The sequence below is a fragment of the Bos mutus genome, chromosome 9, assembly GCF_027580195.1.
Source record: "Bos mutus isolate GX-2022 chromosome 9, NWIPB_WYAK_1.1, whole genome shotgun sequence".
Classification (NCBI taxonomy): domain Eukaryota; kingdom Metazoa; phylum Chordata; class Mammalia; order Artiodactyla; family Bovidae; genus Bos; species Bos mutus.
Window position 1 is genome coordinate 88466202 of NC_091625.1, and position 25106 is coordinate 88491307.

At 41.6% G+C, this 25106-nt stretch overlaps 1 protein-coding gene across 8 annotated transcripts in view; it reads left to right on the forward strand.

Annotated features, from left to right (window-relative positions):
- Positions 1–25106, forward strand: part of ESR1 (estrogen receptor 1) — a 408809-nt gene that overhangs the window by 97353 nt on the left and 286350 nt on the right. For 3 of the 8 annotated variants that reach the window (XM_070376878.1, XM_070376880.1, XM_070376882.1), the window contains one exon: positions 24346–24870. In XM_070376878.1, the coding sequence (XP_070232979.1) occupies positions 24416–24870 (455 nt within the window). In that variant the 5' untranslated portion in view covers positions 24346–24415. The other 5 variants (XM_070376883.1, XM_070376879.1, XM_070376881.1 and 2 more) reach the window with 5 other exon arrangements.

Here is a 25106-nt window from a genome sequence, read left to right on the forward strand (position 1 = left end):
GGATTGAAAGCCACTGGACTTTCAAGTTTTCTGTTCTTCTGAAAAGGGGAAGCCCAGACTTGGGCAGAAGTCAGATGATTAGGCTGGCATTTGGTGCCATTTACTGTTCATGCTCAGTCCACCCAGTGCCTTCCAGGAGGGCATTTGCCATCAAAATCTTGAGACAAAACCACTGACCCCCCGGTCAGCATGTAACACTTAACAGTCCTAAAAGTGTTTTTGCTACTTTGTGTATATAATCATAGTGTAGTGGACATTTCCAACTGGATACTGTCTCACTTTTTAATGTGATTTTTAATCAAAATCTAATAAGAGAGTTCTTAAATATAAGTGGGTCATAAATATTCAGATTTTGCTTGTCATTGCTGTAGGAAGCAAATACTAGCAAAGCTAAGTCTTTGTATTCTTAAATTTATTTTTGCTTTTAAAGCTAGACATTTTCTTTCAAACTTCCTTTGAAGTAGAATTATATAGGTGAACAAATCCTTGAAGATTATTTTAATATAACCTCTTAAATTTATAGAGGAAGAGACTGAGAGCCCAAGAGCCGAAATGATTTCTCTCGGGCACACAGTCACTACGCCAGAGCCCCGACGTGCTGGTCCCCAGTCGAGAATGTTCTTCCTCCGATACCCTGTCTTTCCGTTGTTTGCAGTCCTTTGTTTTCATCTATTTCAACATATATTTACTAATTGATATCTGCACAAATTGTGTAGACAGGTCAGAACAACTTTAGGATTTTTTTATTTTAGTGGAGAAAATAAAATGTTTTTCTAATAAATGGTGGCAAATATTTGTTTAAAAAGTATTGTGCAAGAGATACATATTCAGGATAGAATTTAGTTTTCCAAATAAAATTTTAGTGGAAACAGCAGAACTCTTAAGAGGAGCTGATATAACTGATTTTATTGTTACTCTGCTTTTCTGTGAGAGTCTGAAGCAGAGGTGAGTAGTATTGAAGAAATAATAACAACTAAAATCCTAAAAGATTAGATACACATGGGCAGATTGTAATATGCTATATAAATGATATTATATGCTATATCATTAACTGTAATATGCTATAGAACTGTAATATGCTATAGAAATGTATATTATAGTCATGTAAATCATAAAAAAACTGAGGACTTGTATTATTGTGTTCAAACCCTTTGTTTTAAAAATGAGGACTTCAAAATTTCCTTGACTGAAGGTCAGTCAACAACCTATTGGAACTGGAGTTTAAATCAATTCTCCATCCTTCTTGTTTAGGATATGAAAAAATGGAAGGAAGGAATTTATCAGTCACTGTTTTCCTTTTATTATAAAAGTAATATATGTTTGTGTAGAAATATGAATTTAGAAAATATTAAAGATTATAAAGAGGCAAGTATCATGTGCATTTTTATAGTCTAATTTCTTCATTTTACATTAAGATTGCAAATCTATTTTTGAACAAATTATTTTTAAGAAAAGTATTATAATTCAATTTATAATTTTGTACTTAGGGATAATGATTTATTTAGCCAGCTCCTCATTAACAGATTTCTTTTTTTAGTCAACTTATAAGTTTTTAATATCTGTTTGTTATTGTAGTGCATATTTTAGATTAGTTCCTTAAGACAAATAATTTTTAAAGTAAAGTATAAATATATATACAGCTCTTGATAAATACTTCCAGATTTCCTTCTAGAAATGCACACACGAATTTAAGTGTGTGGAGTTGCCAATTTCACCACTCTCTATTATTCTGTTTGCCTTCTAGAAGTCAAGCTACCCAGCTGCTATGACTCTCTTCCTGTAATCTAATTATTTAAACACAAGAAGTATATGTGTGAATGAACAATTAAGTCCTGACCAAATGTGGAAAAGTATTAAATGTAAATCCAAGTCAACTGGATTTTCAATATGCCTCTAGTTTCACCACCCTGTCCATGTTCCTCCCAATATCCACTCACTGACATTTGAAATAAAATTTAATCTTATTTTGTATGACACTTGAGATTTCTGAGCTAGTGGTTTTAACAAACCATGTAACAAACCATGTAAACTGGCTTCTGCTCCAGTGCCATGGCCTTCATTAGTCACCCAATAGCAGCCTACGTGTCACCCTGAGTCCCCCAAGGCCACCACAAAGATGCGGGCTGGGGGAAAGAGCAGAGGGTGGCTGACATCCAGCCGTCATCTGCAACCCAAACCGAAACACCTTTGCACCAGGCTGTGTGTGCCTGGAAGAAGAGGCACATTCTGCCAGTTTCTGCAAAGGAGCTGGCAGCTCCTTGCCCATTGCTCCCTTTCCTGGGGAGATGCTGGTTGTTTTTCTGGCTGGAACAGGAAGGGCATTTTGTTGCCAGGAGCCAAGTTCTTAAATGCCACTGGCCTTTGCAGGGCAATCAGGCAGAGGAAACCCTCTCGGGGCTTCAAGAACCTCGTAAACCCTGAGTGTAGACAACAACCAAAATGGAATGATTCCAGAATTGCCAAACAGAAAGTGGTGTTAGCAATTCTGTACATGTCTGTTTAGAAAGTAATTTCATATCTCCATGTTTTACTTTTTATAGAAGGTATCTGTGACTGTGTGTGTATTTAAACAGTTTTTGAGTCACAGAATAAGCTAGTAGGGCTTTCCTGTATACCCTACGCTCAGGTTCCTTTATTAGTAAGATCTTACATTAATACGGTCAATTTACTATGGTTAAAGAGGCAATACTGATACATTATTATTAACTAAACTCCATACTTTATAACAATTTTCATAATTGTTTCCCAATATCCTCTCTCTATTTCAATATCCAGGTTGCCATATTACATTTGTTGTTATGTCTTAGCTGTGAGAGTTTCTCAGATTTTCCTTGTTTCGGTATTCTTGACAGTTTGGGGGCTTACTGGCCAGGTATTTTGTAAGAATGTTCCTCATTTGGAATTTTTCTGGTGTTTTTCTCATGCCTAAAGGGGGGTTACAGGTTTTGGAGGAAAGAAGATCACAGAGGTGAGATGTTATTCGCCTTACATCTCATCAAGAGTATATACCATCAACATTTATGTTACTTATGACTTGACATTGACCTTGACCATCAGGCTGAGGTGGTTTTTGTCAGGTTTCTTCACTATAAAGTTATCATTTTTCAATACTGTATTCTTGGGAAGAAAATCACTATGCACAACTCATTCTTAGGGAGTTGGGAGTTAACCTCTGCTTCTGGAGGGCAGGATATGTATGTAAATTATTGGAAATTCTTCAGCATGGGAAGTTTGTCTATTCTCCCCCATTTATTTTTTCAATCATGTATATCAGTATGGATTCATGGATATTTATTTTATGTTTTGGGTTATAATTCACTACTACATTACTTATTTTGTTGCTCAAATTGTTCCAACTTCAGAGGAAGATATATTTTTAAATATAAAAACACTCTATCAAAGAACTAAGTCAACTTCAGTAATAGGAGAAAAATTTTTTCCCCTTAACTGGTCTCATTTATACCATTCTCTAGCAAATAAAATTTTGATTGCTTATAATATAAAGATTAGTGTTTGTTTTCTAATGTGCTAAGATCAGAGAACACATGACAAGTTTTCAAGGATGAGGTAGGCAATATGTGACTCAATGTGATAAGCAGTACCTTCCCCAGGCCTCTCTCTAAATCTCCGTGGTGACCCTGTGGCTCTTGGGATAAAGGTAACACTCTCAACACGGTTATTCTTGGGCTATGTGATATGGCCACTGTCACCTCCCTCACTGGGTTCCAGTTGCTAGGGCTTTTTAAAGTTCCTTTATCATATTATCATTCCCATGAAAAAACTTTGGCATATACTCATTTCTCTCTCTCTCTCTTTTTAAAAACGTCTCCTATCCCAAAGCCATGCCTTTTGCACAGATTTTCAGTAATATTTATCAGTTGGCTCACACAGTTGTGGTGGCTAGAAAGTCTTAAATTTATGGAGCAGGCTAGCAGTCTGGAAACTCAGACAGGAGTCAATGCTGTTATCTTCAGGTAAAATTTCTTCTCCAGGAAACGCCAGTTTTTGCTCTTTTGACCTTCAACTGATTGGGCGAGACCTACCCACATGATGAAAGGCAATTTTAAGTCACCTGACTATAGATGTTAATCATACCTACAGAATACCTTCACAGAAACACCTAGGCTAGTGTCAGATTCAATCACTGGGAACTGTAACTAACAGACACGTGGACAAGTAAGATCAACCATTACAGGGACTGAGACAGAAAAGTACAATGAGTGGAAAAACATCCTAATTATGGTTCAGTGAGAGGCTGGAATGGGGAAGAGGGAATGGAGGATGCATTTTAATTGGCATGTTCATGGGGGGTGGGTGATGTCTGAGCCAAGAGATGGAAAAGTAAGGAAGGAAGAGGAATTTGTATTTGTACAAATTCCTAGATGATATTGATGAGGTTACCTTGGGGACCACACTTTGAGAACCACGGGTTTTAAGAGTTCACTTCTTACATTATGCAGTTAATCCTGGGAAGATCCCTTAACATTGCAGAATGTTTTTCCTCGAAATGCCTTCCTCACATGCCCTGAGAGTTTTGTTTGAGGAGGTGAAATCTTGAGAAGGAAGTTTTGAAAGATCCCAGGACTGCTAGGGCTGCTGTCAGAAAAAATAAAGGGCTGCTGCAGATAAGGACCAGGCTTCCCTGGTGGCTCAATGGTAAAGAATTCACCTGCTAAGCAGGAGACACTGGTTCGATCCCTGGGTCAGGAAGATCCCCTGGAGAAGGAAGTGGCTACCCACTCCAGCATTCTTGTCTGGGAAATCCCATGCACAGAGGAGCTTGGCAGGCTACAGTCCATGGGGTCTCAGAAGAATTGGACATGACTGAGTGACTAAACAACAACAATAGGTAAGGACTGGCTTTCTTGGAAATGAAAAGAAACACAAGTTCCATCCACTTTTAATGAGTTATGAGACTATGATTCTAGGTTATCACTCTGGGTAAGCGACTTAACCCTGTAGGAACTCAGTTCCCAATCAATACAAAGAAGAGGTTATAATGGGCAAGCAAGTCTGAAATGCACTGGGGTGAAATTCTGTGTAGTGAGATTGATTGGGAGGTGTGATTCAGGTCCTTTGTTATCAAATAGTGTATATGTGTTTTGTGCAAAGAAGAGGTTATTCCCATATTAATGTCCTTTTAATTCTCAAGTTTTTTTTTTTTAGAGTGGTGTGTTGCATAGCACTTTATTTTTTAATTGGAGGAAAATTGCTTTACAATGTTGTGTTGGTTTTTGCTATACAACAATGCAAATCAGCCATCAAGTCTTCTTATATTGGAGAAAAGTCTTGGTGCAACAAGGGTTGCAGAGAACCTAGGATTGGACAGACATTCAAGCTTTTCAGTCTCTTCCTTCATGTGGGTTGGCAGCAGGGAAGAGATTGTGGTGCATTAACGTAGGTGACCTCTAAGATCTTGTCCAGCCCTTACATCCTGGCTTGTCCCTATAGCCTGCTTACAATGCTCTTGATTTTGACCTAGTTTTATCATTAAAGTCACGAGACTGGTCCAGAGCACAGCTGCTACAGAGAAGTGGCTGGGAGTGGTCCATTTCCTGAGAGAATGTTCCTGATTCTCTGGAGCCAGGATCAATCTCCAAAGTCAGATGTTCTTTGCAAACCCCATGCGCCTGACTCTCCCATCCACTGCGCAGCCAAAAGTTGCCTTTCATGGCCTTGACACAGTTCCACGTGAGCTGCAGGTCAGGAAGCTGGGCTGGAGGGTGGAGGTCCCAGGAGCTTGAGACCTGGAGAAGTCTGGGGCTCTTTTAACTGAATACAACCTTTCTTCATCTCATCCGCACTGGACTTGTTTTAGAGAGCAGTTAATGAAAGAACATGCCCATTTTCTCCTAATTCTGTTTTTAAAACATCAACAACAAACAACCATTTATATACACAAATGTTGCTGAAGGAGACATTTGATATTTTACAAGGGCTAAACCTCTTTATTCAAGGGTATAAACTGAACCTCTCAGAAAGCCTTTTGTTGACTTGTTTTAAAAATCTGTAATTTGACATATGAACAGTTATTAAGACATTTTATCCTGGTAGGCATCAAGTGTGTCCTTGAAAAGAAATAGTAGATATGTTGACTTACCTGGATCAGCAAATTTCACTCTTGTTAGTCTCAACTGTTATGGGAGCCTTTTTTTTTTTTTTGTATTTATTAAAGCAGTGCGGGGCAGAGTGCATGAGAAGCTTCAGTTCCTTAAAGGAAAATAAATGTTACCATTATGCTGAAAAGCAGGTCTCATGGAATAAGAGAGTATTCACTGTGACTTCAAATTTGTAGGCCAGTTGTTTCTTTGGATGAAATGTGAAGCAAATCTCAAGACTTTCTGATTACTTCAAGTAATAGAGGACCTCTGCTGCTGCTGCTGAGTCACTTCAGTTGTGTCCGACTCTGTGCGACTACTCACCAGTTAATATACCCAGTCCCATGTGAGGGGCTTCCCTGATGAATCTGCCTGCAATGCAGGAGACCTGGGTTCAATCCCTGGGTCAGGAAGATCCCCTGGAGAAGGAAATGGCAACCCACTCTAGTATTCTTGCCTGAAGAATTTAGTGGACGGAGGAGCCTGGCAGGCTAGAGTCCATGGCGTCGCAAAGAGCTGGATATGACTGAGCGACTAAACACACACACATATACATATTGCTGAGAATAGTGTTTTACAGGGGTAATTTTCAACTGATGGTTAAGACTGCCCATGCTCTCATTTATTCACTTTGTTAATATCAATATTCGTATTTGAAAAACCTCATCAATTACTTAACTGTAATTGGCAAGGAAGAACACACAAGTCATGGTAAATCTGTTGAGGTACTTGATATGCTTTGGTTCTCGCTAACTGTTGAGAAAGACTCCCGTGTGAATGTCAAATCATGTGAGTTTCACATAATATTCCATCTCCTGTCTTTCCCCAGTTCATGCTCGAATAAGTTTGCTATGTGCAGTGGGATAAAGGGCAGTTGGCTTCTTTTTCCTTCCTTACATTACTTTGTGCCGCTTGCCAGTTGAATTTCTGATCTCTCGAGGATTGAAGGGCTTCCCTAGTGGCTCAGATAGTGAAGAATCTGCCCACAATGCAGGAGACCCAGGTTTGAACCCTGGGTTGGGAAGACCCCCTGGAGAAGGGACTGGAAACCCACTCCAGTATTCTTGCTTGGAGAATTCCATGGACAGAAGAGCTTGGTGGGCTACAAGTCCATGGGGTTGCAAAGAGTCAGACACGACTGAGCAGCTAACACTCCCACTTTCAGGGTTGAGAGGGGTGGGTTAGAAGCAGAGGAAAGGGCCAGGAAGTACTGTGGTGAGCTGGTGTTGTGATTTCTGGATCTGGCAGGTGTTTGAAGCTCGTGTATGGTGCTTCTGATTAACACCCTGTACCCCAGTTCTGGGGACCTCTCAACTGTGGATCCCTCCATGCAGGTAAGGTCACATTCTCTGGCTGGTAACAGATGGTTCCCCCTCAGCCTTGGGAATCAACATTGCTCTTGTTTCTGAGGTTACCTCTCCACTTTAGGCATTTCTTGTGGGCTAGATACAAATTGAAGCTGCAAGTGGTTCTCTCCTGCCTGTTGCCCATATTAGCTCCATCCTTTGCCTCCATAGACTTTGGGAGCACAGCCCAGTCCCAACATAGCCCGCTTTCCTTGCTTGCTATCAGAGCAGTGAGCCAAGGTCTTTTGTCCCTAAGATTTCCAGTGGATCAGACACATGAGGCCATTGTGTCTGCCAGTTCTCAAGAGATACTTATCTAATCTTTTTTATTTTTTTTTAAAGGTTTTTCTGATGTGGGCCATTTTTAAAGTCTTTATTGAATTTGTTACAATATTGCTTCTGTTTTATGTTTTGGTTTGGGGGCCAGGAGGCATGTAGCATCTTAGCTTCCTGACCAGGCGCTAATGGAAAGCAAAGCCTTAACCACTGGACAACCAGGGAAGTGGTTTGTTGAATCTTCTAAAGGTGTGTTAAGGCTGCTTTCCCTGGGCTTAAGGTGAGGGTGGACACATTCTGCCTCTTCCAGTTTAGGGAGAGGCACAGCAAACCACTTTCTCCCCAAATTCTCCCTTTTCTTGACTCCTTTCATATCTTGATGTGTGATAGGAAAGAGTAAAATCCTCTTTGCTAACTGCTTTGTTTTTCCAAACACTGCTTGGTGACTTAAACTTGCTGTTGGATTGAGCCATCTATTATTCACGGAGCTTGGCTCAACTCTGGGACTAAACAGCTCCATTTTAACATTTTGTTTGTAGATATATGCATAAAAGTGAAAACTGAAAGTGAAAGTTGCTCAGTCATGTCCGACTCTTTGCGACCCCAGGGACTATACAGTCCATGGAATTCTCCAGGCCAGAATAGTGGAGTGGGTAGCCTTTTCCTTCTCCAGGGGATCTTCCCAATCCAGGGATCCAACCCAGGTCTCCCATATGCAGACAGATTCTTTACCAGCTGAACTACAAGGGAAACCAGATACATTTAACCAAATGAACATGGGGCGGTTTTTTCCTACTGACCATCCAATCACTTAATTCAGTTAATAAAGAGACTGAATTAATGAGGTCAAACATTGTCCACCAGGAGTCTCCATCGTGTCATCCTGACTTGATTTCTGAACTTAATCTCCACCTTCAAGGAATATCTAACATTGTTTGGCAAAATTGGCCTTATAGTTGGAGTTTCTGGACTCGAATGAAAGACAGTATAGAGTTGGATATCATGAGATTTCCCAAAAGGACCATTAATAATAACTGCTATTTATGATCATGGGGATTTATGGTGATTGAGTAAAACAGTTGCTTCTGGTTATGCACAGAGAAAGCCAGCTGGTCTGCTGCTGTGTATACTGTACTGGGCGGCCTCAGAGGCATTCTGTTCATTCCTCTTGACTTTGTCAGCAGTGTGGTAGACCTGGGGTCACTGGGCCACATTGTTACAGATATCCTAAAGGTCATTGAGAGAAGGCCATGGTGGACTGAGCTGAGATGCAAAGATCTCAGAGGTGACTCAGTGCAGCTACCACAAAGAGCCTTTCCTGAGCTGTAAGGCAGGGTGGGGACACTTGAAGACATGTGGTTCCCAGGGCATCTGTCGATCAGAACATCTCTTCTCACCCTATACTTCTTGAGGCAGAGATATTCCATATTTCAGATAGTAATAAACATCTGGTCAATGCTATATAGTCAAAGCTGTGGTTTTTTCTGCAGTCATGTACAGATGTGAGAGTTGGGCCACAAAAAAGGCTGAGTGCCAAAGAATTGATGCTTTTGAACTGTGGTACTGGAGAAGACTCTTGAGAGTCCCTTGGACTGCGAGGAGATCAAACCAGTCAATCCTAAGGAAAATCAACCCTGAATATTGATTGGAAGGACTGATGCTGAAGCTGAAGCTCCAATACTTTGGCTACCTGATGTCAAGAGCTGACTCATTGGAAAAGACCCTGATTGGGAACGATTGAAGGCAGGAGGAGAAGGGGGTGACAGAGGACAAGATGGTTGGATTGCATTATCAACTCAATGGACATAAGTTTGAGCAAACTCCAGGAGATGGTGAAGGACAGGAAAGCCTGGCGTGCTGCAGTCCATAGAGTCCCAAAGAGTCAGACACAACTTAGCAGCTGAACAATAACAACAATGCTGTATAACTCAAAACAACAGGCTTGTTGTTGTTATGCAGTCACTCAGTTGTGTCTGACTCTTCACAACCCCATGGACTGCAGCACATCAGGCTTCCCTGTCCTTCACCATCTCCTGGAGTTTGCTTGAATTCATGTCCATTGAGTCAGTGATGCCATCCAACCATCTCGTCCTCTGTTGTTCCCTCTTCCTCCTGCCTTCAATCTTTCCCAGCATTAGGGTCTTTTCCACTGAGTCAGCTCTTGACATCGGGTGGCCAAAATATTGGAGCTTCAGCTTCAGCATCGGTCCTTTAAATGAATATTCAGGCTTGATTTCTTTAAGGTTTGATCTCTGATTTGATCTCCTTGCAATCCAAGGGACTCTCAAGAGTCTTATTCAACACCACAGTTTAAAAGCATCAATTCTTCGGCACTCAGCCTTCTTTATGGTCCAACTCTCAACATGCATAAATGTGCTCAGTTGCTCAGTTGTGTTCGACTCCTGCCATCCAAAGACTGAAGCCTGCCAGGCTCCTCTGTCCATGGGATTCTCCAGGCAAGAAAACTGGAGTGGGTTGCTATTTCCTTCTCCATCCATACATGACTACTGGAAAAACCATAGCTTTGACTCTGTGAACCCTTGTTGGCAAAGTGATGTCTCTGTTTTTTTATAAGAAAAATTTTTGCTTTATATTGGACTATATAGTTCATCTACAATGTTGTGTTAGTTTCAAATGTGCTGCAAAGTGATTCAGTTATACACATATCTATTCTTTTCCAAATTCTTTTTCTATTTAGGTTATTAGAGAATATTAAGCAGCTCCCTGTGCTATATGCTATTTAATAGTTCCTTGTTGATTATCTATTAGTGTGTATGCGTCAATCCCAAACTCCCAGTCTATTCTTCCCACCCCAACCCTTCATTCCCGCTAACCAAAAATTCATTTTCTATGTCTGTCAGTTTGTGTTTTATAAATAAGTTCATTCGCATCATTTTTTTTTTGGATCCACAAATAAGCGATATTATATGATATTTGTCTTTCTCTGACTTACTTCACTTAGTATAACAATCTCCAGACACATCCATGTTGCTGCAAACAGCATTATTTCATGCTTTTTAATGGCTGAGTCTGCATTGTGTGTATGTACCACATCTTCTTTATCCATTTCTCTGTAGATGGAATGTCTTTGCTGTCTAGGTTTGTCATAGCTTTTCTTCCAAGGAGCAAGCATCTTTCAATTTCATGAATGCAGTCACTGATCACAGTGATTTTGGAGCCTAAGAAAATAAAGTCTGTCACTGTTTCCATTGCTTCCCCACCTATTTGCCATGATCAGATCCCATGAACCTAGTTTTTTGAAGGTTGAGTTAATTAATTCATTCATTCATGTATTCTTTTCCAATATATATAATGAGGAGCAAATATGTGCCAGGTGGTAAGCAAAGGACTCACAAGCTTCTCAACATCTAGTAAGAAACACAAAACAGAAACAATATGTGTAATTCAAAGTGACAAATCCTGTAATAGCAGGTCACCTACCTACTCCCCATGAACAATTAGATCTGGTTCAGATGTTAATTTTAGATCATGTACTTGTGAGATAAAAACATTTAAAAAATATTAGGGGAATACAATGTTATCTTTAATGTTAGGTTGTTTAATTGTCTTTTAATTGATTTCTAAAAATTGGGAATAGAATGTATTTGACTATGGAAAGAAGTCATATCAAATCTCCTTTGACATTTATGTGATGGATCAGAAAGCTTATGAATACATAGCAATAGAGTTTTCTTCTAATGTAAAAATAACTATTTGGCTTCTTTTGCAAAAATTAAAAATTAGTCATAAATATAAAACCTCTTTTTTTTCCATTAAAAATACATTGAAGGTCACAATGTATTCCTGTCTTTTATTGGTACCCACATTCTTCAGATTCACTGGTTGTATTTATTGATAGAACATAACTGGCAAGACTAAAACATGGTTTAAAAAATGGGTGGTTTGTGGTTTGAACTTAATTGATAATCTGTACATAAAGGGATTTCAAATTAGACTGTGGACACATTTGCCATTTGAGTCGCAAGCATTTTAGCTGTATATCAAAGCATCTTCATACCTGATACTTACAGTACTTCAAAATATTTCTTCTTATTTTTGTGAAAGCCACAGTCCTTTTCCTGTCATGGCAGCCAAGATTTTGTCAACAATCTACCACTTATTTACAGAGGTTTAAAATTTGATGAGGAGTATTTACTTGTCTGTACAATGCCTCCGGGGGAGCCGTAGAAGGTGGTTTCAGCAATGAGTCTGAAAACATTGTAAAATAGTTAAAACTGGCATTTCAACAATTCATTCCTCAAACACACTGGATTCATAAGTGAGTCTCTGTTTTTCAAGTTTACATAGCTTGCTTCTGGTGTTAATGCTCTATTCCACACCTAAGGTGCCACTATGCAGAGTTATTTTTCATCCTCAGAGAAGCAGTCCTGATTTGCGCCCAATTTCAATGAGGTTGTGCTAAGCAAACTGTCATTTTGGAATGGCAATAAGCAAGGAAGGCTGCAACAACAACTCTTTATTTCATCTAAAACCTTCTGGTACCACGACCCTGGCTTTTATCATGCTTTCTATTACTTTTAATACATCATTAGCTTTTATTTCTGGGGCCCCTGTAATTGTCAACTACTGGAAAAATAATGGTGGAAGCTGGCAAGAAGAACATGCATTTCCTACATCATTGCATTTAATCTTGCAACGATTCTTTGATCTCAAAAACTTTAATTTGTCCAAATTCACTCAGCCTCTGAGTGGTCAACCTAATATTCAGACTAAAACATATGAAAAGATGCTCATCCTCACTCATAGTAAAAAAAGTACAAATTAAAACTGAACAGAGATATTTTGAGAAATATCAAAAGTTCAAAGATCCATCATATATGTGAGGGTGTAGGAGTTCAACCACTTATACAGAGGGCATTTAGGCAACACCTACTAAAATGTTGCTTCCAGGCTTCCCAGGTGGCTCAGTGGTAAAGAATCTGCCTGCCAATTCTGGAGATGTGGGTTTTATTCCTGGGTTGGGATGATCCCCTGGAGAGGGGAATAGCAGCCTGCTCCAGTATTCTTGCCTGGGAAATCCCATGGACAGAAGAGCTTGTGGGGTACAGTCCATGGAATTGCCAGAGGTTGTACATGACTTAGCAACTAAGCACACACAAGCTAAGATGAATAATGCGCATATTAATCCTATAAGAATTGACTTATGTACAAGATTATTAATTGTAGCATTGTTGACAATTGCAAAAGACTGGGGACAAATTAATTGCCCTGAATGGGGAACTGGCAAAATAAATTATGATTCTTTTAAACAATGGAATATTATGCAGCCATAAAAATGAGGGATATATTTACATAGCAAAACAGGGAGATATATTGTTAATGAAAACAAACATGATACAAAATGGAGTATGTGTTACTATTTTTAAAAAAGGATGTGGAAATGTGTGTGTTCTATATGTATGGAATATCTTTGGAAGGAGTCTTTTAAAAACAGGTAACACCTGTTGCCTCTAGAAAGGGGAAATTGGCAGGTGGCACACAGGGTTGGGAGGAGATTCTGTCAAAATGGTTATGGAAATATCTATTGAAGATTAAAACACTGACTCCATTATGTACTCAAAAATGAAGGAAAAACAAATTTTAAATAAAATAATACCTGTAAAGCACATGCTAGATTCTCAATGAACAGTCATCAGGCTTTACCTTAGGCTTCTAGTAAGATATCAATAAAGAAATCAACTCTAGAGAAAGGCTGTTTTGGGATATCTTCATTGTAGTCAAACCAATCCAAAAGAAAAGTCTCCAAAACTGAGTATTAGCTCATGCTGCACTAGCCCACTGTGAACAGAAATAATCCCCACCCCCACCCCCCCAACAGCCGAGCTTATAGAAAGGCTAAGGCAATCTGATTTCTTTTGCCAACCTCTTTCCCCCCACATACAGACAAAGCCGGGGGAGGGGTGTGGGGTGGCAGATGATGAAACTTCCAAGAATATACACAAAGCTATTATAGCCATTGTGAGGCAACTACAGGCTCAGAGTCATGAGATTCTGGTTGAGTTTCTACAAAAACTTCTTTAAACAATGTGAAGAGTTTGAAACTGGAGTTGCAACTGACCAGTCAGCAAATGCTAGATTACCCAAAATGGTAATCGGGCTGGTGGGCAGAGATGGAAAAGTATGTTAAGTATAGAGTGAAGGGTGAATTTGGGCTGATTGGGAAACATTCATCTGAATGAATGCAGCATTTATTTTCAAGAATAAGCATGTCCAGATTCATGAGCAAGAGCTATATTTAGTTTAATTTTTCTTACGCCCATTCTGAAAAAGCTAAATTACCACGTCAGAGTCAAAGATCACATTTTACATGAAAGAGAAACCAATGGGAAAGGGACTGTTAGACCTAAATTTTTCCATGTTTTACACAAGCACTCAGAAAATGACCTTATTGCTTTTTATGGTCTTCTGCCTCTAGCATCTCAATGTACTGAGGGAGTAAATTTTAGGTATTTGGAATAGATTCACCTTCAGTTTTCCTTTGGGAAGTAACTGCAATGAAACATATCCTATGAAAGCCACAACTTTGCTCCCAGGCACTGTGTGGGCTTGTTTATTACAGATCATTAGTTGCTTACACAAAAACAAAGACCATCCAGGTGAGAATAAGGACATATCCCTGTTGAAATGTGAAGAACAGTTCATTCAGGCACCCTGGGGGTTAACCAAGAGATAGTTTGGAATTTTTGAAATCCTTGAGAAAGAAAAGGGCAGGATATGCTTTACTTACAGATAGCTCCTCCCAGGCCCTTTTGCAATTCTACAAGTAGAGATTTCTCTAGTTTAATAAGATTTACCATTTAAAAAAATTCAAATACCTGCATGTGAAGTGAGAGTGGAAATTAGTTCAATCAGATACATTCCTGTAAACTACAGGCTGAAGTTAAGACTTTGAACAAGCTAGAATTTGGATGAGATGGGGTTGGGAGAGTGGACAGTTGTACAACTTGAACTCTGGGCACCCTGCTCCAAATCAAGGTCTGAGAAGCTTGTGTTGAAGGAGTGTTGTGACTGGGACTGTTGAAAGGGGAGGCAAGGGAGTTGAGGCCACACATCACATGTGGGAGAGAAAAGAATGACTGGGCAGGATTATTTTTTTTTCTGAATTCTGATTAAAATTCTGGGTCTCACTGGGGTGATCTATGTTGATTAGGGCTGGTCTCAGAGAAGAGGCAGCCTTGATAGCAGATAGGGAAGAGGTAGATGTTTTAAGGACAGAAAATTGAGAAGGGCAGGATGGAGAACACGGGAAGAAAAAGATAATTTGTACATTTTAGCCGTTCATTAGCATTTGGCATAGAAGTTTGTGGAATTATTTTTTTCTTCACATTTATGTACAAAAGTTGCTGGAAAGTGTCACAAAAAATAATGTCTTTATTTGAGAATCAACGAAAAGTTTGCCACTATATTTTTCTGAATCCAGTGTTTATAATGTTATACCCAACAATTTTTCCAGTTCTTTTAAGAAGCTTTGGTTTTTAGGAAGGTGAGCACTTTTGGATCATAATGTAATTCCCCTGATGAGTATGACAGCAAAATGGAAAGGTACTTGAGTGTCTTTCAAATTAGATTCTCTTGGAAATTGGAATGTGTCAAATACAGTGAAGCATTTTTTAGGTTAGGGATGCTCTATTTGCAAGTTTGTACAATTTACATGATACAGAAAGGATATAAAGTTTTTCTCCAGCTCCAGTTTTTCTCCAGTTTGATTCAAATGATAGATATATTAATAGGTATCAGGGTCAGACCTTAATAAACTCTATTCTAAGAGTAATGCATGAGAAGTCATTTCTTTATGTTTCACAAGGCAAGTTATTTCTCTGAACACAAGTTGTTTCAATATTTTAAGCTTACATTCTCAAACCCCTTCTCCCCATTTCTTTATCAGTGTTTTGAGAATGTGAAGCAATCTTGCTGTGTTTTCCAGAGTTGGAAGATTTTAAGACTCTAAGAATAGCCCACTGAACCACTAAATTACATCTTAATTTGATTATGCAGATCACAGCCCACATAAAAAGAAAGAAGGCACTATCAACATGAAGAGAATAGGGGTGGGGTAGGATGGGTGATACACCCTAAATTTGGAGATCCAGATTCTAGTTCAGGTGTTCTGGACTAGACATTCAACAAAAATGATCTTTCTTTATGGAGACAATTCAGGTTTGGACTTGACAACCCATAAAGGGGCCATTAATTCTAATAGCCTATTTGTATAAGATAAGAAATCTGAGTTGTTCTAGAAAATATGAATCTTTTTCCAGATTCTTCTCTAAGCTCTAGTTCTGAATTCTAGCCCTTAAAATCAGTTCTTTGGAATTAAGTTATTGAGGAATTGAGCTGGCAAAGCAAATGTGATATCAGGGAGAGGTTTAAACATTCATTATTAAAATAGTATTTATTGGGGCCAAATATTCATCAGAAATTTACTAAGCAATGGGCTCATGATTTGGAAAAAGACAGTCCCTGTGTGCCTTTTAAAAATTTATAGGTCAGTGGGAGGATACAGAGGAATACACAGGAAATTCCAACAGCATGATAAGAGCAATGACCAGGGATTTTTAGGGAGCAATGGGCATTCACGGTCAGGCACACGGTAGAAAATCAAGGAAGACTTCCTGGTGGCTGTGATATCTGAAGGGAGACTTAAAGGATGCATAGGAGTAAGTCAGATGAAAAGGAATAGGAGGAAGATTCCAGGTAGAATGAATCAAAAATATGAATATTTAGATTCAGACAGAGTTGAGAGAGTCTGAAAAACTGGAAAATAATTCAGTATGGCAGGAGCGCAATATCTGTGGGAGAGAACTCTGGAGAAAGGAGAATAATAATTCAAGTTCCATTGCTCTTGAGATAGATTACTCTTTCCATAGTATGGTGAATGGACAGTGGTAGAAAAAGTCTGGAGGCATATCTTGGGAGAGAAGATAGTGGCCTGAAAATAATAACAGCAAGAAAATGCAATTGACTCAAAAGAGATCAAGGAGACAGAAATAAAAAAGATTTGTGAGAGATTAAACACAGGCAGGTCAAGGCTGAAGGCTGGATGTTTGTGGCTTGCACAATTACACGAATAGCAATGCTGTCTGCTGAGACAGGAAACAGAGGGAGGAATAGGTCTGGGGAAAAGAAACAGTAATTTTGAACAAAGTGAGCTGCTAATGGCAAGCACATAGTAGGTGCTCAAGAAGTCTTTATTGAATGAATGAACATGCAAGTAAAAATGTCTAAGAGGTATCTGGAATGGCTCCTGGCCAGCAGAGACCTTTTGGTTGGAGATTTCTATTTTAAAGTCTTCAATGTACAGGTGAAACTTAGAACTCTGGGAGTGGTGGAGACCCTCGAAAGGGAGAAGAACAGAGGGGCCAAGGGGGCCTGGAGCTGAACCCAGAGGAATATCAACAACTGTGGGCGGACAGAGGCAGGGATTCTTCTATGGGAGGCTGAGTAGGAGGGGCCGTTACTGCAGGACTAAATACAAAGGCCCTAGAAGTAAGCTCTTTGAGGGCACAGACATTTGTTGTTTATGTTTGGGTGGTGGCTGTGGACTTAATGTTGTCTTCCCTACATTCCTATGGTGAAACCCTAACCTCCCCTGTGATGGTATCTAGAGACAGAATCTTCAGGGAGTAATTAAGGTTAAATGAGGTCATGGGTGGAACCCTCATCCAACAGGACTGTCGCTTTCTGAGAAGAGAGAGCTCTGCCCACCAGGGCAGAAAGCCAGAAAGTGGGTCTTCAATAGACTCGATGAAGGTGGCATTCTGATATTGGACTTCTGGTGACCAGTCCCGTGCGAAAATTAACTTCTGTTGTTTAAGCCATAAGGTCTATGGTCTTTTGTTACAGCAGCCTGAGCTGTCCAAGACAGGACCCAACATCTAGCAATGGTCCTGATAAATAGTAGGTAATCAGTATTTTTTGAGTGAACTGAATAAATGAGTTACTCTTTGGCATGTTCAATAAATATATCGCTCCTTTGAGACAGTAGGATTGTAATTGAGGGTCTTGAGAGATGGGGGAGAGAGTCCACTGGTTATAGCCATGGGTAGCCTGGGATCCTGGGACCTGAGGGAGCTGGTTATCTGGATGAGTGTGGTAACAAAATAGGAAGAAAGACCTGAAAAGATTCAAAATGCAAAAATCACCCCCCCTTTTAAAAAACCACTTGACTAAGGCTGGTTCTGAAATTTTGCCAGGTTTCTGGTTGGTTACTTGATGTGTGTGTGTGTGTGTGTCTATAAAGGTCATCCTTAACAGTGCATGATACTATTTGAATCAACTTGAATTTAGGCACAATCTGAATACTTCTCTCCACAGAGAAGTAATACCCTACTCTGGCAATGAGATTCCTCAAGTAAACAATAGATAAAGGGAGAGAGAGGGGCACAGTGTAATAATAATTGGAATAATTGGAATTCTTTCATCACTCATGGCACTTATAGAGAAAGTACTTTCTTAACTGTCTTATGCTACATGTCTTATAGTTAAATTACATTAACGGTTTTCTAAAAAAATATAACATGAAAAGTTACTAAATTTTTTTAAGCTGGTGAATTAAATCTGAACCACTCACTGATTCACAATAAAGAGTAGCCATTCTGCCTAACAACCAAAAATCCAAACTACCCCATTGAGTTTTGGGTAGAAAGACAGGGAATTGTATCTGAGGTCCTGACTTTCATGAGAATTAGGATTTGGGGTTTGATTCTAGGCTTAAAAATTATTAAATTAAAAAAAAATGTAGATGGTCTGTTTAAGAACATGGTAAAGAATCCTAATTTCATTTGGCTCCTCATCATTAACTCGTATCTTGGCAGGCTTATGTAACACCTGATCAAGGAAAGCCTGTTATAGTTAAAAAGGTCCCTGAATAGAGTGTAAGTAAAATTCTGGGGTTTTGAGGGAGCTGATCCCAGGCAGAGGGGTCTGACTGAGAGGATAGCTATGTACCTTGATGCCCTTACAATGCTGTGTGCCCGGCATCACGCTGTTGTGCCAGTGGATGGAAACGGGGTATATTATGTGCTCCGGTATGAAAGAGGTCACGGTCCACATTTTGGGCCAGAAGGTAAAATAAATCTATGATGATAGCAATCATAGCAGTGGTTGCCTGGAGGGGTTGCATGTTGGCTTGAACAAGGCGTCAAGTGAAATTTCCTGAGTTATGGAAATACCATAAGATTTCATGGAGACGGTTGTCATGTGCGCGTGTCCAAACTCATCAAGATTGAACACACAAGATATGTGCATTTCCCTGCATATCAAATTTACCTCATAAGACAAAAATCAAATGTCAGTTGAAAAAAAAAATCTAGGAGCTAATAAAAAGTCCTTAAATAGTATGAACCATTTTTAAAGGTGGAAACCTAACAGGAAATGCTTTTTCTTCTACTTTAGAAAAAAATAAATGGTGTCAAATAAATGTGCAGAAAAACCTCCCAAACAGAGCATTTTTATCATCAAAATAATGATCAGTTTGAGCAGAGCTGGAGCCCCACATCTCAGACTGAAGGAACCATTTCTAGGAGTGGAAGTTATTTTGGAAATATTTCCACATTTAGTTTCTTTCATGTTTCTGTTGGAGGAATAATGTTTTTGTAAATGTAAAAAGCTTTTAATGGAGCTAGAGAAGAAACTTTGTTTGGTCACAGTATTATCTGGTTACGAACTAAAAATTCAGAGCTTTCTCGTGAATTATGCTGCCAAGAATTGCAGGCTTAATCCTCAAGATTGTATGAATTTAAATTTTGACTTTATGGCCTCAGTCAGTATGAGTATACCAAGATAATCATTTAGGAAAAACAGTTTGAAGATGGTAGAACGTTACATGGAAAGTTAGCTTTTAGAGAGGGTTTATCCAGATAAGTATAATATTATTTTATCCTTTTAAGTATCTGGATGAATAAATTAGCCAATATTTGGTGACCTAATATGACTAGGCACAGTGCTAGGGACTCAGAAAATACCCAAATAACTCTTTGCAGACCTTGTCCTCAAGGAACTTCTGAGCAGGAGGGGATATATAATCTATATATTAACACAAGGAAGAATGTAACACATGCATGAGAAATATCCCTGGTGTTCAGAGGAGAGGAAATTACCTTTGAATAAAGAATAAAGGAAGGCACTTTTGTTGTGATAGCATTTAGGCTGAATTTTAAAAAAGACCTTCCCCAACAAGCCAGCAAAGTGGGGTTCTAGGCAGAGGGGATGTCATCAGGAAAGCTTTGAGTGCTTGGAGCCTCAAGTTTTTTTTTTTTTTTTTAACTTTGACTGAAGCACAGGTTACACATCAGGGGGAGATACACTAGACAAGATATTATGGGAAGAAAGGAAGGCCTGAACTCTGGAGGAAGCTGTAATCTGGGTGAAGAATGGAGCCGATCATGAGAAAATGGATCTCAAAACCGTAAAAACCAACAAAATATAAAGCAGCAAGATCTAGGAAGAAGTGTGCAGGGGCAGATGTCCCTAGGAGGTCGTTTTGCCAGGTGAGGTAATGCAGGCGGGGCACAGGAGTGTCGGGGGAAGGGATAAATGGCAAAGCTAGAATGCTCAGGCATGCCAAAGGCTACAGAAAGCCTACAGGAGTGCCCTAGGCGACTGCAGGGATAATGATGCTAGTCACAGACTGGGGGGTTGGAGAGGAGCCCCATGTCTGGGGGAAGGGAGAATGATGACTCACATTTTCAACGAGCAGGCAATGCCCAGGAGACTGTTGGCAAAGTGGTCTGGAGATGCTCTCGATGGTGGAGCTACAGAAATAGACTTGACCCTAATTCCCCAGCAAATGCCAGGAAGTCAAGGATGGGAGTGTGAGCCTGTGCAGCTCGGGAGGGGAGAGGAGGGAACCAGGCTGCAAGGTTGTTTGCCAGAAGCACTAGAAGAAAACTGGCAAGGTTAGCTGTCCTTTCCCACCCACCATCATCAAGCCTGGGTGATGATTCTTACCAGGAATAGGAAGAGAATATGGGCAAGAGAGTGTTCTGGAAAACTGACTTTATCGGACATCTGGGACTAACTTTGATGGCTAGTTGTAGAATAATCAAAGTCTGTGAAGAGATAATGAGACTTCTTATCCTTCCTATGTTCAAGGAGAACAGTTGCAAAGTTCTTTCCTCCCTCTTTCTCTCCTTTCTTTCTTCGTTCCCTTTTTTCCTCTCCGTCCTCCCCCTTCTTTTCCTTTCCTCTCCATTCTTTGCACATTCTTGGTTTTTTTTGGACTGGACTAGTGCATGCATGGCCATGGTTGGCCTAAAGGAGGAGTTAATATTCACAGCCATCGACAGCAAAGGGTTCTGTGCTCTAATATTGCAATATTTGGGGACTTTCAAAGCACAAAATACTATGTGTATTATGACATTATTAACATTTTGGTAACTTTTTTAAAAATAACTTTTTACTTCTTCCTTTGTACTGGTCTTAAGAGCCACTCATAAATCTCTCCCTAACTGCATGAGGTACCAGGGCGAGAGACTGGCCACTCCTGGCATTGTGATTAGAACCATTTAATACCCAAGGCAGTGACTAATGTCTGGCAACAAAGGCTCCAGTAGGCGTCACATGTCCTTAGACACTGGGTGAGGGCCACTAGGAGCTCTTTCCCTGTGTGTTAGTACCATGGTCAAGAGAAACGTTGAGAACCTGGAGGCTCTATGTGGGCATCATTGGGAAATAGACTCTCTACCCATGCTCAATGCCTCTACAACCAGAAAGCCTAAAGTCAGTGCCACACAAAGGTACCTACCTTTGTCTTATCTTCCTACTCTGGGACTTTAATGATATATTTTTTTTCATGTTTACTGAAAGCAGTCAACTGAGCTATTCGTGGAAAGGTTTGTGGGTTTGGTTAACGAGGTGGAGGAATATTACATTTCAGTTGGAAACACATCCCTAGAATGCCAAAACATTTATTCCAAAGTCTGGTTTCCTAGTGCAATGGGAGGCACGGCAACAGTGTGTCTGTTCAGAGACAGGGGGATGGTGAGGAGGGACAGGGCGGGCTGGGGCCAGCAAGGCATCTGATCCAAGTGGATCCCAGAAGGCTTTTATTGTTAAATTATATTCTTCAGGAAAAACCACCCGTGTCACATTTTGTAAACTTGATATCCACGCACTTTTGACTGGCATTCTATTTTAGCCATAAGCCTGTGATTTCCAGCAAGCCTGCTTTCCCTCTTGCCTTGGATGGCAGCAGAAAGCGTGGCACACTTGCTAGGCTTCAGGTAGAAAGAGCAGAAAGGCTTGGGAGTGTTGGTTCCATCCAATAACGCTGACTTGAGTGTGCCACCCTGCTCCCCGTGAGCAGACAGCAAGCCTCTCCTTACTCTCCACTGCCATTCATCCAGCTCTGTGCGGCAGCCCAGCTGCTCTGTCTGCCGGGAGGGGCTGCCAAGTGCCCTGCCTACTGGCTGCTTCCCGATTCCCTGCCATCCCACATGCAAACACATCCCCACACGCTCTGCCTTGCTCACACCCGGAGCCACAGGCACATGGGAGCGCAGTCTTCCCTTCCTTCTAACTGTCTCAGCCCTTGACTTCTACAAGCCCATGGAACATTTCTGGAAAGACGCTCTTGATCCAGCAGGGTAGGACTGTTTTGATTTCTCTTTGCAGCTTTAGCATTTTGAGAAAGCAACTCACCTTTCTGACCAGTGTCTGTATCCAAGCAGGGAGATAAGGATTTGCTGTTTTCCCTGGGTTTGTGTGTGCATCTCCTTCTGCTTTCAGGACCCGTAGGGTTCTTTGTGTAATTTGCATAGAATTCGGCAGGTTCAGATTTTTCAGAGTCCTCTGAAGTGCTTGTGCATGGTGTTTTTTTTTTTTTTTTCTTAAGATGTTTGAAAATTGAAAGTGTGATTTACGGAAACGAAGTCATCTGTAAAAAGATTGCTTTGGAAAGTAATGGTTGCTGGCCATAAAGAGAAATATCTGTGATTCATCTAATGTGTTTTTAACCCTTTCTTTGCTTATAATTCTAGTTATACTTATGGATGCTGAGCTCAGTTTTGGCTTCATAGTAAATCAGCTATATCTGCATATTATCCCCAAATGCTCTGTCTGTTCTTATAAGAATTAGGTAACCATGTACTTATTAGTATAAAGATATCCCCAGATATTACTGTCAGTGATGGCATCTTTGGCATTTATATATGACACAGAAATTTTGTCAGGTATTCCGTCAGGTGTTTGGGATAGCAATTAAAGCCAAGTAGCAGTTGTATCAGAGTTTATTAGACTGGGGACAAGGAAGTTTATTAAAAAGTATAAACTGTCCATGATTATAGGTGCACAAATGTATTTACCATAATTTTTAAATATATATTTATACACATACATTATATATATACACACATTATATATTATATAATTTATTCTAATATATTATATATACATATATAATGTACTTGAGCAGGTTTAACTTTTAATGCAGTACCAAACTTTTTCCTGTTTCTTTTTCAATCTGGATATTTGAATCTGCATATCCTAGTCCAAAGGAACAGAAAGGTATCACTGACTTTCAAAATTTGTTGCTGAGATCATCAGTACAACATAATTGCTAAAGATGTGGTTAATGACCTGAGGTTCTGTTTTTTTTTTTATGGAAGTGTCACATTTCATATTCAGTTTTCTGAAGTTCTGGTTGCATAGTCCGTGGAAAGCATGAAGACCCATGTCCTCCTAACGGAAAGGTTTTGGTAAATCGTCATTCACATTAGAATTCCTAATGGACACAAGTACAGTACTGTGGTGCAACACAGACAAAGCGGGCTGGGAGAATCTCGGAAGATCCCGGCTGGAGGCGACCACTTCGGGAGAATTTTTTAGACGAGGGAAACTGAGGTCAGGTAGCACTCTCCTGAAGGCGAAACTCGGCTCTTCCTATACGTACACCTTGAATCTCCGCCCTCTTTCCCCGGATGCCTGCGATCAGTCTCTGCAGCTGCTAAATATAGCTGTCTGCACGGGCAACCGCACACCCTACTCTATCTACCATATCTCAGTTACAGAGTGGTCCTCCCCAGGGTCATTCTATGTACACACTACGTATTTCCAGCCAACGAGGAGCGTGAATCAAACAGCACGGGAGACAAACAGAGATAGATTGGAGCCTGGCACGGGGCACATAAGGTAGCACGTTAGAGAAAGCTGGCCCCGGGATGAGTCTTCCGAGTTGGTTTGAAACCCGTCTTCTCCGGGCCACCTTTAGGAGATCCCTCGGCGCCCCCGCCCTCCTGCCGTGAAATCCAGCCTCTATCCAGCAGCGGCAAGTAAAGTAAAGTTCAGGGAAGCTGCTCTTTGGGATCGCTCCAAAACGAGTTGCGCGCCTGGAGTGATGTTGAAGGCAACGTCAGGGCCAGGCAGCAGCCCCTGGCCGGGGGCCAGCACCTTTGTCATGCCTTTGAGCTCGGGAGAGCGGTACTTAAAGTTGGAGACCCGAGCCCGCGAGTTGGCAGAGCGCGCTCGCGCAGGGCTGCACTTGCTCGCCTCCGGCCGCCGCCGCGCTCCTCGGGACGGGGACGGCTCGCTGGGGCCCAGCCGGCGCTCGCGTCGCGGCGGGACATGCGCTGCGCCGCCTCTAACCGCGGGCTGTGCTCTTCTTCCAGGTGGCCGGCCGGCTGCTGAGCCCTCTGCCGCGGGGGGAGACGGTCTGCGGCCGGCCCGCGGCCGCTCATCATGACCATGACCCTGCACACCAAAGCGTCCGGCATGGCCCTGCTGCACCAGATCCAAGCCAACGAGCTGGAGCCCCTGAACCGCCCGCAGCTCAAGATCCCCCTGGAGCGGCCCCTGGGCGAGGTGTACGTGGACAGCAGCAAGCCCGCCGTGTACAACTACCCCGAGGGCGCCGCGTACGACTTCAACGCCGCGGCCCCCGCCTCCGCGCCCGTCTACGGCCAGTCGGGCCTCCCCTACGGCCCCGGGTCCGAGGCGGCGGCGTTCGGCGCCAACGGCCTGGGGGCCTTCCCGCCGCTCAACAGCGTGTCTCCGAGCCCGCTGGTGCTGCTACACCCGCCTCCGCAGCCCCTCTCGCCCTTCCTGCACCCGCACGGCCAACAGGTGCCCTATTACCTGGAGAACGAGTCGAGCGGCTATGCGGTGCGCGAAGCCGGCCCTCCCGCCTACTACAGGTAACCCGCGCCGCCCGCCGCGCCCCGTCGGGGTGGTCGCCGCGCGCCCGGCGGCGGGAGGGAGCGGGGGCGAGGGGCCGCGAGGCGCGGAGGGAGGGGGGCCCGCAGGCCGCGGGGCTGGGCGCCCGGCCGCAGCCGCAGCCCGAGCCGGGGCCGCGCGACCCGAGGGCTAGCGCGCCGCCCGGCCTGGGATCTCGGGTGCATCTCGTGTTCTCGAGAGTCAAGTTCTCTGGCCC